This window comes from Puma concolor, chromosome D2, assembly GCF_028749965.1.
Source record: "Puma concolor isolate L17-30 chromosome D2, mPumCon1.1.hap2, whole genome shotgun sequence".
NCBI classification, from domain to species: Eukaryota; Metazoa; Chordata; class Mammalia; order Carnivora; family Felidae; genus Puma; species Puma concolor.
Genome location: NC_141677.1, coordinates 62,742,199 through 62,756,687, shown reverse-complemented (window position 1 = coordinate 62,756,687; position 14,489 = coordinate 62,742,199). Strand labels below are relative to the sequence as shown.

General features: G+C 52.2%; 1 protein-coding gene across 5 annotated transcripts in view; it reads right to left on the bottom strand.

Moving 5' to 3' along the window:
• The window catches only part of NEURL1 (neuralized E3 ubiquitin protein ligase 1), a 79,963-nt gene continuing 65,474 nt past the window's right edge, over positions 1-14,489 (bottom strand). For all 5 annotated transcript variants that reach the window (XM_086680783.1, XM_025918233.2, XM_086680782.1 and 2 more), the window contains 3 exons: positions 6,791-7,480; positions 2,994-3,140; positions 1-2,517 (listed from right to left, as the gene is read on the bottom strand). In XM_086680783.1, coding sequence (XP_086536909.1) covers positions 2,279-2,517; positions 2,994-3,140; positions 6,791-7,480 — 1,076 coding nt within the window. In that variant the 3' untranslated portion in view covers positions 1-2,278. The remainder of the gene's footprint in view (positions 2,518-2,993; positions 3,141-6,790; positions 7,481-14,489) is intronic.

Below are 14,489 nucleotides of genomic sequence, written 5' to 3'. Positions count from 1 at the left end.
TGATACGAAATCACCTTTATTCACAATCACAGCGACCCAAGTTCACAAAGGAGGCAGCAACTATCCCAACACTAACAGAGACAGTGGTACAGATGGCTTCCTCTCCCCAAACCTCGGGCCACACAGCCCCTGCACTTAAGACCTTTCCTTGCCTTGGAGATGAGACTCCAGACTGGATGGGGCCACCATCTGGCCTACCCCACCCTCCTCCCACAGAAAGGGTCTCCGGGGTCAGTGACTGGGGAGTAGACACCCAGTGGAACCATGACTTCCTAGAGGCCCACTGCAAGGGAGGTGCAAAGTCCCAGCCTGGGGTTCTGACCCCCCAGTGCTGTCCCACCCACCACCCTATAGCAGCCCCTCACCAGAGAACTCCCAAGAGTCACACACAAAGTCTTCTCCCCCCTCCCCTCAATCATTTTACAGAGGTGGCAGCTGAGGCTGAGGGGCTATAACCTGGACAGGGCCACACAGCTGCCCAGTGGTCAGGTCTAGAACCCCATACTCCACCATTCGTGGGAAACAGCAGTCTCTGATGGATGTAAAAAGCCATCGGAGGGGGACAGAGGGTTGGGAGGCTGGGGGGAGACTAGGCCCTCAGAGTGGGCCCCGGCCCATCGCCTCTCAGAGTAGGGCAGGCAAGGCTGAGAGAACTACAGCCTAAGAGCAGGGGTAGGGGACCCTTCTTCACTCCAGAATCAGAATAACCAGAGGTGCTAGGACCTGGCCCCTTCTCTCATCTTTCCTGGGGCTTAGCCTAAGAACGGCCTCCCTGCCCTTGCTATGAGTAGGCCTCCTGTTCCCTGGCCCAAGCTGGGCTCCCCTCCTTCAGCCTCCCCAGAACTTTTGACGTCCTCATGGAAGGGGGAGCTCCTGGGCCTCCTGATGGATTCAAGCCAACTTTGATAACCCTGTTGCAGCCCAGAGAGGAAGGGCACTTTGTGGCTCTGGGTGATCCGCCAGCCCTAGGACATTAAGCTCAGTCTGTGTCTCTGTAAAATGGACACAATTTGACACAATTTGAAGGGAGGCCTCCCAATTCAGCCCCTTTTTCTGGAGTTCTAATTCATGGTGAGCAGAGCTGTCTATGGACTTTGGGCTGGAGCCTGGGGAAAACTATGATAACTACCTCTGCAGCGCGCTCTCACCAGGCACTCCACACACCAGGGCATTTCTAGGAGTTCGAAGGGCTCGGGGGACAGCAACTCACTCCCCCAACCCCCCCATAAAAAGAAAAAAACAACCTACAAACCAAATAAATAAATAAATAAGGAAAATGGCTGGTTTTACCCCAGGGGATCCCACCCCCACCCCTAATCCAGGGCCCTGGCCTCTCCTAGGGATGCTCCAGCCTCTTTGAGTATCAGCCAGGCTCAGGACAGTACTGAGATCTGGGAGGACAAGTCACAGCAGATGTAAACCTGTTCTTAGCCTGACAGAGGACAGCCTCTGCTCTCTCGCTCACACCGAGAGGCTGTTCCTGGGCAGCAGCATCTGGTGAGATGACTGGGGCAGAAAGGTTATGGCCAGGAAGGGGCCCTTTGCATCTCAGCCAGGGCACAGGGTCAGGGACCCAGAACCTGGAGCCTTCTGTGGCCTGTCCATCCACCCATCCTGGGTGAGTGGGAAAGGGACATAGCATGGAGGCTGCAGCCTGCCCAGGATGAGAGGTATCCACTGGCCTTCTTACCCCTGGTTGCCAGGCCTGAGGGCCAGGGAAGACAGGAAGGAAAAGGGTACAGCTCCGAGAGGAAGGCAGCAGCTCAGGGGCTGCCTGCCTAGGGCTGCCGTTGAGCAGATTATACACTGCCCAAGGGCAGTTGGCTGAGAGAACAAATGGACACTGAAGTCCAGGCCATACTCCGAATGCCCTAGCTCAGGGACACATCTGCCCGGAGGCAGGGATACGTTTTCTCACTCTTACATGGGCTAGAGGACTTCCTACCAATCTGCCCCAGATGGGAAAGGATTAGGACAGGCCAAGACCCCCACTTAGCCCCTCAGCATACAGGGAAGAGCTGGCTACAGAGAAGGGGAAGACAGAGAGTGGACTCCTCGCCTCCCCTCTGCTGGGGAATCTGCTCCTGCCCCTCACCTCCCTGCCTCATACCTTCTTTCTTCCCAAACCTTTAAGGGCCTCAGTTTCCCATGTTTAATGGAGAAGAGGAAAGAGTTTCCAAAACAAGTACGAAGAGAAGGGGCCCTGTTGGCTTGCCCCTCAGCTGGAGTGGGGTCGAAGTCTGAGAGGCAGGTGTGCAGGGTGGGGCGCCATGACGGGCTAGGAGCTGCGGTAGGTCTTGATAATGTCCTTGATGGGGCGACGGCAGATGGGGCAGCAGGCGTGCAAAGCCTTCTTGAGGCGCAGGCCACAGGCATAGCAGAGGCACATGTGGCCACATGTGTAGATGACCGTGTCCACTGCATGTTCATAGCAAATGGTGCACTCATCGCTCCACTGTCCTGTGCCCGGGGTCACTGGTGACTCAGGCAGGCTCACTGGAGAGTTGGGGGCTGTCCCTGGGGACAAGGGGACACCAAGTCAGTGGGAACATAGCCCAGTCTGGCCCCACGTTCATGGGGAGAGAGCCCCCTGGTCTCTTACCTCCCAACAGGCATCTGCCTGTTTACCCTGACAACCCACTTCCAGAGCACTAGGGGGCACTAGACAAGGGCCAGGGTGCCCATAAGGTGGTGAGAGAAGAAGGGATAGAGGAAGGTAGGGGGCCCAGAATCTTTTAAGGCGGGCCCCTCCTGAGCTAACCTTCGGTCTTCCCTGTGTGCTCAAAAGTGCTTTGGAGAAAGGTGTCCAGCTGGGGGACAGGAAGGGATTCACCCCAGAAATCACCACCCCACGGGGGTTCACTGACCTATCTATCTCCAGCTCCTCCAGGGCCCAACTCTGTCACAGAGGCTGCATGCCCGCCTCGGCCAGGGGTCTCGGGGCAGGGAGTCTGGCACGGACACCACGGAACCGGAGTAGCCAGCCTACTTACCGCCAGCAGAGCTGCCCAGAGGTCCAGAGCTGCACGTGCTGAGCAAGGGGTCGGAGAGGCGGCTGCCCAGGGCGCTGGGCGAGGTTGGCGTGGAGGCAGGGGAGCAGGAGAGTGACGGGATGCTCCGCTCTGCCAGGATGGTGGAGCCTGCGGAAGGGGAGAGAGGGGCTCACTAGCCGCTGAGAGGCCTACCGGGAGAGAGCTCAAGTCTCCGCTCCTCCAGGGGGTTCCCAGGAGAGAAAGTGGTGACACGGCCTGACCACACAGTCCAGCCACTGGGCGGGGCCAGGGCAGGATTCCACAAGCCAGCCCAGCACCCTGCCCCAGCTCTCTGTTCCACCTACAAATCTGGGGGCCCTTTCTTGTTCTGAGCTTACTACATCAGCAGTCTCGAAACAAGAGCTCTGCTGAGAATCCCACCTCCACCCTTCCCATGCATCCTCACCTTCAAGGTTTCCCAGACAATGACGTCCCCCTCCTCCCACCTAGTGTGGCCCTTCCAGTCATAGCCTGACCCTCCCTTTCTAAGCCCTGTGTTCTCTCGGTCACTGTCCCTAGATATCACCCACCTTCTCCTCTGCATAAGCACCTTTGAAATTCCCTTCACCATCTCCCAAGCTTGTTCTGTGCTACACTCGCTCTCCTTCCTTCCCTCCCTCCTTTCTCTCCCTCTTCAACAGCTCTCCTCACCTTCCTCTTCTCTTCCTGCCCTCCCTTGCTCGTCCCTTCAACAAGTCCTACCAGGCACCATCAACTGTGTAAACATAACACTGAGAACAAGATGGACAGGGCCACTGCCCCCAAAGAGCGGACTGTCCAGGGAGCCCCTCGGGGCTGTCCTCAAATCTCCTCCTCTGGGGAGCTTTGACCACCCCTCCCCCAACCACATTACTTTATTTACCACTGACCCGCCACACACACCACATACACGGGACCAAACCACACAGCCTGGGGTGATATTTGTTCTTTGCCCAGGAATGCAGCTTTGTTTTCCCAGTTGAACTATGAGCTTCCTGAGAGCAGGAAATCGTATTTACCTGTGACTCTCCCACAGGCTCTAACATATTGCCCTATACATAAATGTTCAGTGAGATCTTCTCTATTATTATCTAACTTGTTTAACAGTCACTGTATCTAAGAATATTCACTAGATATCTGCGACAGCAGATGGGGCAGCAGGCGTGCAAAGCCTTCTTGAGGCACAGGCCACAGGCATAACAGAGGCACATGTGGCCACATGTGCAGATGACCGTGTCCACTGCATGCCCATAGCAAATGGTGCACTCATCGCTCCACTGTCCTGTGCCCGGGGTCACTGGTGACTCAGGCAGGCTCATTGGAGAGTTGGGGGCTGTCCCTGGGGACAAGGGGACACCAAGTCAGTGGGAACATGGCCCAGTCTGGCCCCACGTTCATGGGAAGAGAGCCCCCTGGTCTCTTATGTCCCAATCCATTTATTGGGTTTCTCTTAGTGTTAATAGTCTTTTAGTCAATTATCATCTTCTTTCATAAAGTCACACCTCCTATTTGCTTTTCTTGCCTTATTGCACTGGCTATCGTTTTCAGAACAATACTCTAAGGCATCCCTATCATATTCCTGACTTTAATGAGAATGTTTCTCACGTTCCATCATTAAGTATGAAACCGGCTGTAGTTCTGAAATAAAGGAAATATCCCTCCATTCTTAGTGCACTTAAGCCTTTCACAAAGCAGAGCACACCTCTGTAAGGTAGTTACCCTTCACATATTGTCACTGGGTTTTCCTTGCAGTTCCATCAGGATCCCCAAACACCAATTTGCTGACTGAGATGCCCAGTTCTCCTACCACCCAGAAGCACTATCTTTAGCATATATTGTTTAGCAAACATCTGGAAGATTATTCTTAAACCCCCACCTTAGCCCCCTTACCTCTCGAGATATTTAAGTCCTGATTTTTTTTTTTTTTTTAAGCTTCTCCTGTGTCTAGTAAGCCTCTTTGGGGAACAGAAGTCTCATTGGAAAGCTACTTATCTATTATTAGATGGTGCTGAGGTAAGAGAGTACCCTGCCCTTATGGAATTTCCTTCATCTGAGGAGCAGTATCTCCCAGTGAGTGTAGCCAAGTACCTTTTACCTCAGCCTGATTTTTTCTGTACCCCAGTCTGATTTCTTTTTATTCCATCCTGAGTTTTCACCCCAACTTCCTTCCATCCTCAAGTATTTTCATCCAGCCTGATGTCTTTTCATTCTTTCCTGATTTATCTTCCCTTAATAACTTCTTGGCACTTCAACCTCATTATTTTCATTCCTTTTCAAATTTATTTTTCACTCCATTTGGCCTCTTTCCAGAGTAGGAAATCCCCACTTATTTTATCTGATTTCACAAACTCTAACACATTCACAATCACCAACAGCATTATACATACAAATACACATGTACTCACTCATGTGTGCCTATACACAGACATATCAGTTTTAGAGCATAATACACCTTCACTCGTATACACACGTTATCTTGTCTACAAAGCCTCCTGGGGTGAGGTCTAGGCTGGGGCTATGAAGCCCAGAGGTCTCCAAATATATCTAAGCAAACTTGCTTAAAAAAAGAATTCAGATGCCTAGGATGTACACAATCAAATCTGCAGGTGGGATTGAAAAATCTGCACTTTAGTAGGTCCTGCTAGTGAATCTAATGGAACCAGTCCAGTCAACCGCAACTGATTAGCAGGCCAGCTCTTGCAATGTATGAAATACCTGCCCACTTGGGGGAAACAGAGGTCCCTGGAGATGGTTTGGAGGTGGGGGGGGGGGGTGGTTAAGATTTCTGGTCAAATTAGATAAAGCTGTACCCTATAACTACCTCTTCCTCCTCCTTAAAGATTCATATTGCCTATTAAAGGTTCTGAGAGGAGTGCCTGGGTGGCTCAGTCAGGTGTCTGACTCTAGATTTTGGCTCAGGTCATGATGTCACAGTTTGTGGAATCGAGCCTCTTATCCGGCTCTGCACTGGCAGCTAAGAGCCTGCTTAGGATTCTCTCTCCCTCTCTCTGTGCCCCGCCCCCATTCTCTAAGTAAACTTAAAAAAATAAATAAAGGCTCTGAGAAGTTCTGCAATAAAGAACCCTCCACTTTTTCTCAACTCAGTGTTTTCCTAATTTTTTCACCCAAGGACCCATTTTCAACAGACGCCTATCCCACAGAACACTCTGAGAAACAGGACTCTCACGAGTCTACATCCACCAGTCCATTTAGACTCTGTCCATTCAAAGCCAGGAATGAAACGCCCAGACCTCTGCAACCCCATTTCTTCCAAGGCCCTATTCTCAGATTCCCCATAGGCTCCCAATCCAGGCACCACCCTGCACAGACACCTGGCTACCAACACATCACTCTTTTTCTTACCTAGACACACAACCATCCTTATGAGGCAGAGACTTTTATTCCCATTTTGGAGAAATGGAAACAGCCTCAATAAGTTAATTGCTGGTGGAAAATTTTTTTGTCATCTTTAAGTGGCCACTGAGACGTGTGTTTCTGGGCCGTTTATGCATCTATGGGGACACAGGTTAATCAGATTCTGAGAAACTCAGTGATCCACACTTTTCTCCCCGCCCCCAGGATGCCTCTGGTGAGATTTGAGGACAAGGGCCTAGCAGATGGAGTCCCACCCAGGACTCATTTCTGTGCCTGGGACGCGCGTAAAGCGGTGGGGCGGGGCGGACTGGCCCTCTGTTCTCTCCGCCTACCCGGATGGGCCCGTCCTCCAGGAAAGGCACGGTGCCGGGTGTGTTGGAGGGGCCGTCAGGGGAGGCACTCACCGAGGATGCGGATCTGCGTAACGGCCCCGTGCAGGCCGAAGAGCATCCAGAGCGGCTGCGAGGCATCCACGCACAGCTGCATGCCTGCCGCGGCGCCGTTGTGGCTGAGGTGCAGCTCCCCGTCGGCGTTGACCACCAGGCCCAGGATGTCGCCGCTGTGCAGGGGCCCGGGCACGCGGCACACGGCCCAGAATTCCTTGCGGTCCACGAGGGCCTCGGGGCTGAAGGGCAGGTCTGCGGGCCGCAGCGTGCCGGGGTCGCACGTGGTGACGCCGAAGGAGAGCGCGCCGGGCCGCGCGCCGCCCGAGCGCGTGACCTTGACGAAGATGGTCTCGGCCACGCGCACAGGCCGGCTGGTGAAGACGAGCGCGCGCTCGTCGCGCCCGTGCTCCAGGCGCGCCACCGTCTGCTCGTCTAGGATCCGGACGTGCGCGCCGGCGCGCAGCGCGTGGAAGCGAAGGTCGCCGTCGAGCTGCGCGGGCAGCGCGCGACTGTGCTGCGAGTTGAGCGAGTTCTGCGGGATGGGGCAGCCGGCGGCCGGCGCGGCCTCGTCGCCCTCGGCGCCCGGCACGTTGAGGTCGCACAGGCTCACGGAGAGGCGCGCCTCGTCGGCGTCGCGCCGCAGCGACGGCCGCCGCAGGGCGGTGAAGGAGCGGGGCCGCAGGCAGTCCGGGAGCACCAGCTCGCTGTCTGCGGCCGGGGAGGGGGAGAGACAGGGTGACCGTCAGGCGGGCCGCTCGGGGCCAGCCACCGTCGCCTGCGCGCCTCCTCCCGCCAGCCTTTCCAGCATGCACCGCGAAATACCGACCGCGTTGTTAGCGGCACGGGAACGGCTTCGGACCTAGGCTAAGGAATCGGGAAACAAAGTCCTGCAGGACATCTGTTTGTTTAAGCAAAGGATCAAGGCTAGAAGGAAGAAAAACATTCTAAATGGCGCGCTTATAAAAGTTTTTACTATTAACTCCCAGGCCCTCCCTTTGGATCCCCAGCATTTAGAACTGCGCTGAGCACTTCAGATGACAAGCAGTAAATGTCTGTTGAATGCACTGTTGACGTCCTACCCTTCTGGAAGGTCAGGGGGATCCCCCTTCCCCAGAACCCCTCTGCATAAATTGTCTCAGCTTATCCTAACAATTACCTTTTGAGCTTAGCATTGCCGCAGAAGGACACAGGCTGAGAGAACTTAAGTAAATGTATCCAGGTTTCCTTTTGAAAGGGACTTACTTTCAAAGGGGAAATCAACCCCTTTCTCTTTTTAATCATACAAGTAAGACACACTGTCTTTTGTAGAAAAGACAGTTCAGCAAAAAGAAAAAATTACCACCTCTCAGCCCACCATCCAGAGAAAAATACTCTTAACATTTGGATGAGGACCTCCCAGCTTTTCTCCCCCCAATATATTCTTCAGTTACTTCTTTAATACAAAAATTGAATCACGCTATATCAACTCTAGTAGTTTTTAACCTTTTATGGGTAACAAATCCCTTTGAAAATGTGATAACTTTCACCTATCACCTCAGAAAAATGCACATTCTTCCTAAAGTCTGTGGATAATTCCAGGGCATCTGTGAATCCCATAAAGCCATCCATGGGCATGGACTCCAGGCTAAGAACCCTGCTATATACAGATTTCCTTTTCAAAACTAGCTTTTCCACTTACTGTGTCCTAAACACCTTTCCATGCCAATAACCATGTTTCCAACACCATATTTTTTTAATGGCTGTATTATGTCCTGCTCTATGGAGTCCCATCATTTATAATAAAAGTCATCATGCACGATGAATTACCCCTACATTTCATCCTTAAAACATCCCGTGGAAGTGTTCCCATTATGGAGATAAAACTCAGAGATGTGATGTGACAGCCACCAGGTGGCAGATCTGAAATTGAAGCAAGGTCTGTCCAACTCCTGATACCACATTCTTTGCTTTCAGGACCCCTCCGTGTTTATTGAACCCCTTCTGTGGGAGTCAAAGTCCCCAAATTTGGCTAGTGCCACTGTAGACCACAGCATGGGCCAATCCCTCCCTGAGAGCCTTTCCTCTGAACCTCCCAAAGCGAGAATCTGTGCTTTCTCTCCAGGACCTGGGTAAGGATGGCTGGGGTGCTCGGTGTGGGAGCAAAGCTTGAGGGACTGGACTGGTGTGGGCAGCTGAGGTCAGAATTCAGCTCCAGCTGAATCTAGAAACGGTCTCCAAAGCCTCCTTGTTTTTGTTCTCCCCCAGCCCCCATCACCCTTTCCAGAAACAGCCTCGTTTGGGCCTGGGCAAGGAGAAGCTGCTGGGCCCTCCCCCCTCAAGTCCCCTGCCTCTCTGGAGTAGCCTCTTGGGGCCTGGCTGGTTGGGATTTCCCAGCATCGTGCCTGGCAAGAAGGAGGGAGCCGACCGGAAAATGTGATTATTCCAGGGAATTGACTCTGTGACAGCGATGGTGCAGAGAGGCTGGGGGCTGCAGAGAGGCAGAGGCAAGGAGGCTCAAACAGGAGGGGGAGGCCTGAGAGACAGTAGTGTGGACCTGGGACAGGCTGTGGGCTGACCTGGACCCCTGGGAACAGCCCCTGCTTCCGACCCCTCAGGGATTCCAGCACTGGCCCTAGAGGACTCCAGGGTTGGAGATGGAGAGGAAGGGACAGGGACAGCAGGGTGACTAAACAACAAAAGGCTCAGATTCTCAGCCAGAGCCTACAGGAATAAGACTGTCACAGGAGCCCACACACATATGCACCCCGACACTCCTCTCCCTACCCCAACCCACACACACTCAGAACACTCAGCCCAGAGCCATGGAGCTGGGCAGACTCTCAGTACAGATTTCTGAATGGGGCTGGATGCGAGCTATCCTGAGCTCTGCCCCTTCAGGAGTCCTTCTGTACTTGAATATGCCCACTCCTGGGCCTCCCAGGCAACCTATGCCATTGTTGAGCTACTCTAAGAAAGTGTTTCCTTCTCTTAAACTGACATCTACCCTCCTGTATCCAAGGATCCTGGATTAATTTACTTAACTTCTCTCAGCTTCTGTGCCAATGCTATCTCTGGGGCAGTCCCGAAGAGAAAAGGACTCTCCTCTGGGAATACTCAGACACACTGCACACCTTCCCACCTCTTAGACGATGAACAGAACCAGCCTCCAGATGTTCCCTGACCAGCTCAAGGCACAGTGTGGCCATCACCTCCCTTGATATTTACACTATATGTCTAATAGTGCAACCTGACAGTATCTCAGATGCTTTAGCAGCCAAAATCCATGAACTGGTAGGCAGGATAGGAGCAAAGTAAGGATTTTGAAGTCATCAGCCTGGGTTCAAATCCTGGCTCTGCCATTTTCTGGCCATAGACCAAAAGCTTAACCTCTCTGGGCCTCTCCATGTGTAAAATCAGCATGTACTGACGTGTATAAAATCTGTATTCTAATACTCCCCTCAGAAGGGATGCTGTGAAGTTGAAATGCAGGAGGTAAGTAGTACCCTACTCTACCTAGTAGAGTACCTGGCACATAATAATCGCTAGGTAAACACGAACCACTGTTATTATCATTTCCATGCCCCAAGGCTCAGAAGAAAGTGCATGGGCTTTGGGGTGACACAGGCCTGGGTTTAACGGTCCAATCCAGCACTTGAACGGTGGCCAGTAAGGAAGCAACTTTCTTCCCAGCCTCAGATCACTCACCTAGAGAACAAGGGTAATAATACCTGCCTTGTGCTGTTGTTGCAGGGATCAGAGGTAGAGCGGGAAGCCCCCGTACTTGATAACCTCAGGTACTAGTACTTACTCAGGTTGAGTTGTGTCAACCAAAGTTAGGTCCACCTGCACTTAGGCAATTAACTTTCTGAGCCTTAAGGTAGGACTTCAGATAGATAGATAGATAGATAGATAGATAGATAGATAGATAGATAGATAGATAGATATAGGACTATATATAAGGTCATGAATGACATCACTGACTAAAGCCCAGAAAGGAGAAGGTACAAAGTGGACATTAGAGGAGAAAGAAGAGAAGGAAGGAGAAACAGTTGGGGGGGATGGGGAGGAGAAGGGACAGGAAATGACCCCTATGGCTTTGCCTGAGATCTTGGAGGAGCAGGGAGAAAAGGTATCAGAGATGCTGGGAAACAGCTAAAAATGGAATCCCCGGGGCCAGTGCCCAGCCCAAGTATGTCTCCTCTCCCGGCTCAGCTGCCCCTCGGGGTCAGGAGTGGCTGCAGGCAGCCAGCAAGCTCCAAAATAGCCATCCCCTCAGTGTGCCCAGCTGTGCCGGACCCTGAAATAGATGACACTGGAAATAGAGGAGCTGATCAGGCACCCTCTGCACAAGGGACGGCAAAGGTCAGAGCTGACTGGACTGACATCTAGTCAGAGGCCAGGGGAGGGTCCTGGCCGCAAAAGCCAGGGAGAGCACCCTGGGACCAGCCTCCGCCCAGGGTTACAGCTTGGAAAAACCAGATGGGCTACCTGTAACCCCAAGCAGCAGCGTGGCCCATTTGGAAGCAACAAGTTATGTAATCCACGCGCGGGACACATGGCTGCCCACTTTGGAGGTATTTATGACAGGAGGAGGGGAGGCTCCAGGCCACCGGAGAAGCTGTTAAGCTGGCTCCCCTCTCCGCATCCCGTCTTTCAGGAAGGAGCTTGTCTGTCTTCAGCTCCTGCCTAATCTGGTGCCTAGCGGTGGTCCTGCAAATACTTTGGGCCAGAGCAGAAATCACCGGCCCTGCAAGGGCAGTGAGGCCAGGACAGGGGGTTTCCTCCCCGTCAAGGTGGCACTCAGGTCACCCACTCACTGACACACTGTGTGCCCAGCCCCAGGCAGTGGTAGAGACAGAAGGAGAAGCCAGGACATGGGCCCCAGGGAGCCAGTAGGCTGTGGGAGGATCAAAGCTTGGAGGCATGAAAATATGTGAATATAATTTTGTTACAAAATTCTCAGTGTCTCCAGAGGAAATCCACCTCTCCCTGCCAAGTTCTCACCCAGCCTTGACTAGAATGGCCCCGGGGACAAGAAGCTCACCACATCCCAAGGCTATCTGTCCCCTGTCTTTGAACAACCGTAACTGTTAGAAAAGCTCTCCTTGCACGGATCCCTATGTGTCCTATAGCCACTCCTTGCACCCTCTCTGAGCCTTCTCTTCTTTAGGATAAATATTCCTTTTAGGATAATGCTCTCTAGTCGAGGCTGAGGTCCCCTTCCTGTCTCACAGTGAGCCAGAGACAGCATCTCAGAAGAAACAAGATTTGACCTGGACCCTGAAGGACAAGAGAGTTTGGACTGACAGAAGTGAGAGGCACTCAGTGGGAAAACTGTTCTAGTAAATGCCTGGAGAACAGCCTGAGCAGGGCCAGCGGGGCGAAAGGAAGGGAGAGGAGGAGAGGAGGGGCCAGGCTGAGGATTCCGGGGCCAGCTCTGGCCAGAGACCCACCGGGCCCTCCCACATGTTGCCAGCCAGTGCAGGGCAACCAAAGCAGGGCCTGGGCACTGGTGCAGGGGCCCTCCGGGGCAGGCAAGGGGCTCCTTTGAAGCAGGGCCTGCCATCAGCCCCAGAGTCTTGTTTGTTTAGATTCTCACATCCGGAGCACTGGATAATCTTTAACCATGGGTCGGCCTGCCGCAGCCAGCCGGCTGGCGGGTATCTGCCGGCCCCTGTTTAGAAGGTGCTGCCAGCCCATTTACTGTCTCCATAAACATCCTCTTGCTGGTCAGCATCTGGCATGGGGCAGGGGAAGGAGCCCGGAGGGCGGGTACATGGGTTGGACGGGTAAGGGGTTTCTCCACCCCTCTGGACAGTGCCCCGAAACCCACACCCGCCTCCACCCTCTCCAGATAAACCCAACCACACAAAAGCTAGACGAACAAATACTTTTCGAGGCCCATGGAGGGAAGGGTAGAATGTCCCAGAAACATTTGGAGTCACAGATTCTAAGCTTTATAGAATCTTCAGGCCAGAGGATCGTAGACATATAGATTCTCAGACTCATCTGGTCTAATGGTTCTCAAACTTTTTTTTTTTTTTTTTAAGCAGTGGAATCCTTTTGTCCAACAAAACCAAAATTTCTGGTTGAAGTCTAAGAAGAAGCCATAGAGCCTGCCAACTCAGCCGCCTCAAAGATGCCTCTGTGGAACCCCAGCGTTCCAAGGAACCCAGCTAGAGAACCAAAGGTCTTGTTCCAAGAAACAATTTAGATAGAATGGTTTGAATTTCACCCAGATACAGGGACTTGATTTTAAGGCCTCCTCTTGTAATGAGAGGACTTGGGGGGTTGTCTCTTTGGTGGTATTTTTAAATTAAGTATTCCTTTTCAACCTAAAAACAATAGCCCTTGCTATATATGTAAACACTTTTACATATTCATCAGCCTCAGACTCTCTGAGGTAAATGGCACATATATAATTATGTCCAGATGGGACAGTTGTGGCACAGAGAAGCTGGAAGGCTTGCTGAAAGCTAGTGAGTGGCCACGTCAAGTCTTGATTCAATCAGGTCTCCTGCTTCTGAAATGAGGGCTTTGTCCCCAGTACTGCAAGGCCCCAGCTCCTCTACTACACACACCCCACCCCGGACCCCTAGGTCTCTTCAAGCTCCCCAAAACTATATTTTGGACCAAAGAGATACTAGGCAGAAAATATGAAACTGCCATTTCTGGATATTACAATCTAATATTGCCCATCGTATAAGGTTGCACTTTATATATATTCATTCTGGTGAAAACAAAAAACAAAAAACAAAAACAAAAAAACCCCAAACCACCAGAGTGCTCTGTAAACAACAGAACCAGATGAAGCCGTCAGGAGCCTTCACGGAACTATGAGGCAGACACTGCTGAATCAGGATGCGGGGCACCCTCACTTCCCCAGCCAACCCTGCTGGGGCTCTCGTGAACTCTCAATACCCAACATGTACAGCTGATCCCTAACCCCCTGAGCTCTCCTAAACTATCCTGGAAGACATGGGAGGGCCAACACCCCACCCTTGGGAGGTATCCAGACTTCACAGGGGACCAGGTGAACTCATAGTTAGAGAAGCTAGGAAGTAATGCAGCCCATGCTCCTGGGCCCAAGTCCCACTTCTTCCAAGCTGTGTGACTGTAAGCAAGTTATCAGACCTCTCTGAGACTGTTTTCCTTATCTGCAAAACGAGTACAATAATAACTTTCTTTGGGGCGCCTGGGTGGCTCAGTCGGTTGAGCATCCGACTTCGGCTCAGGTCATGATCTCGCGGTTTGTGAGTTCGAGCCCCGTGTCGGGCTCTGTGCTGACAGCTCGGAGCCTGGAGCCTGCTTTGGATTCTGTGTCTCCTCCTCTCTCTGCCCCCACCCCCCGTCCCTGCTCATGCTCTGTCTCTCAATAATAAATAAATGTTAAAAAATTTTTTTTAAAAATAACTTTCTTTATAACATATATAAAAGACTTATGCTCTCTTCTTAAAGACCAGGACAATACATGATGCAGAACTGCTGATACCATTTAGACCTTCATGTGCCTTCAGGTGGTCAGGAAGAGGAAGGTTCATAGGAACAGGGGAGGTCAGGGAAGGTTTCCTGGTGGAGGGGAGGGTTTGGAGTTGGACCGTGATTATGATTAGCAGAATTTGGGATGAGCAGAAAGGAAGCGCCAGGAAGAGTCTCTGAAGCAGGAGAAACAACAAAATTTTGTTTAAATCAAAAAGAAAAGAAAACTGTCAGAGAAGAAGAAATCGCCATCAGCATC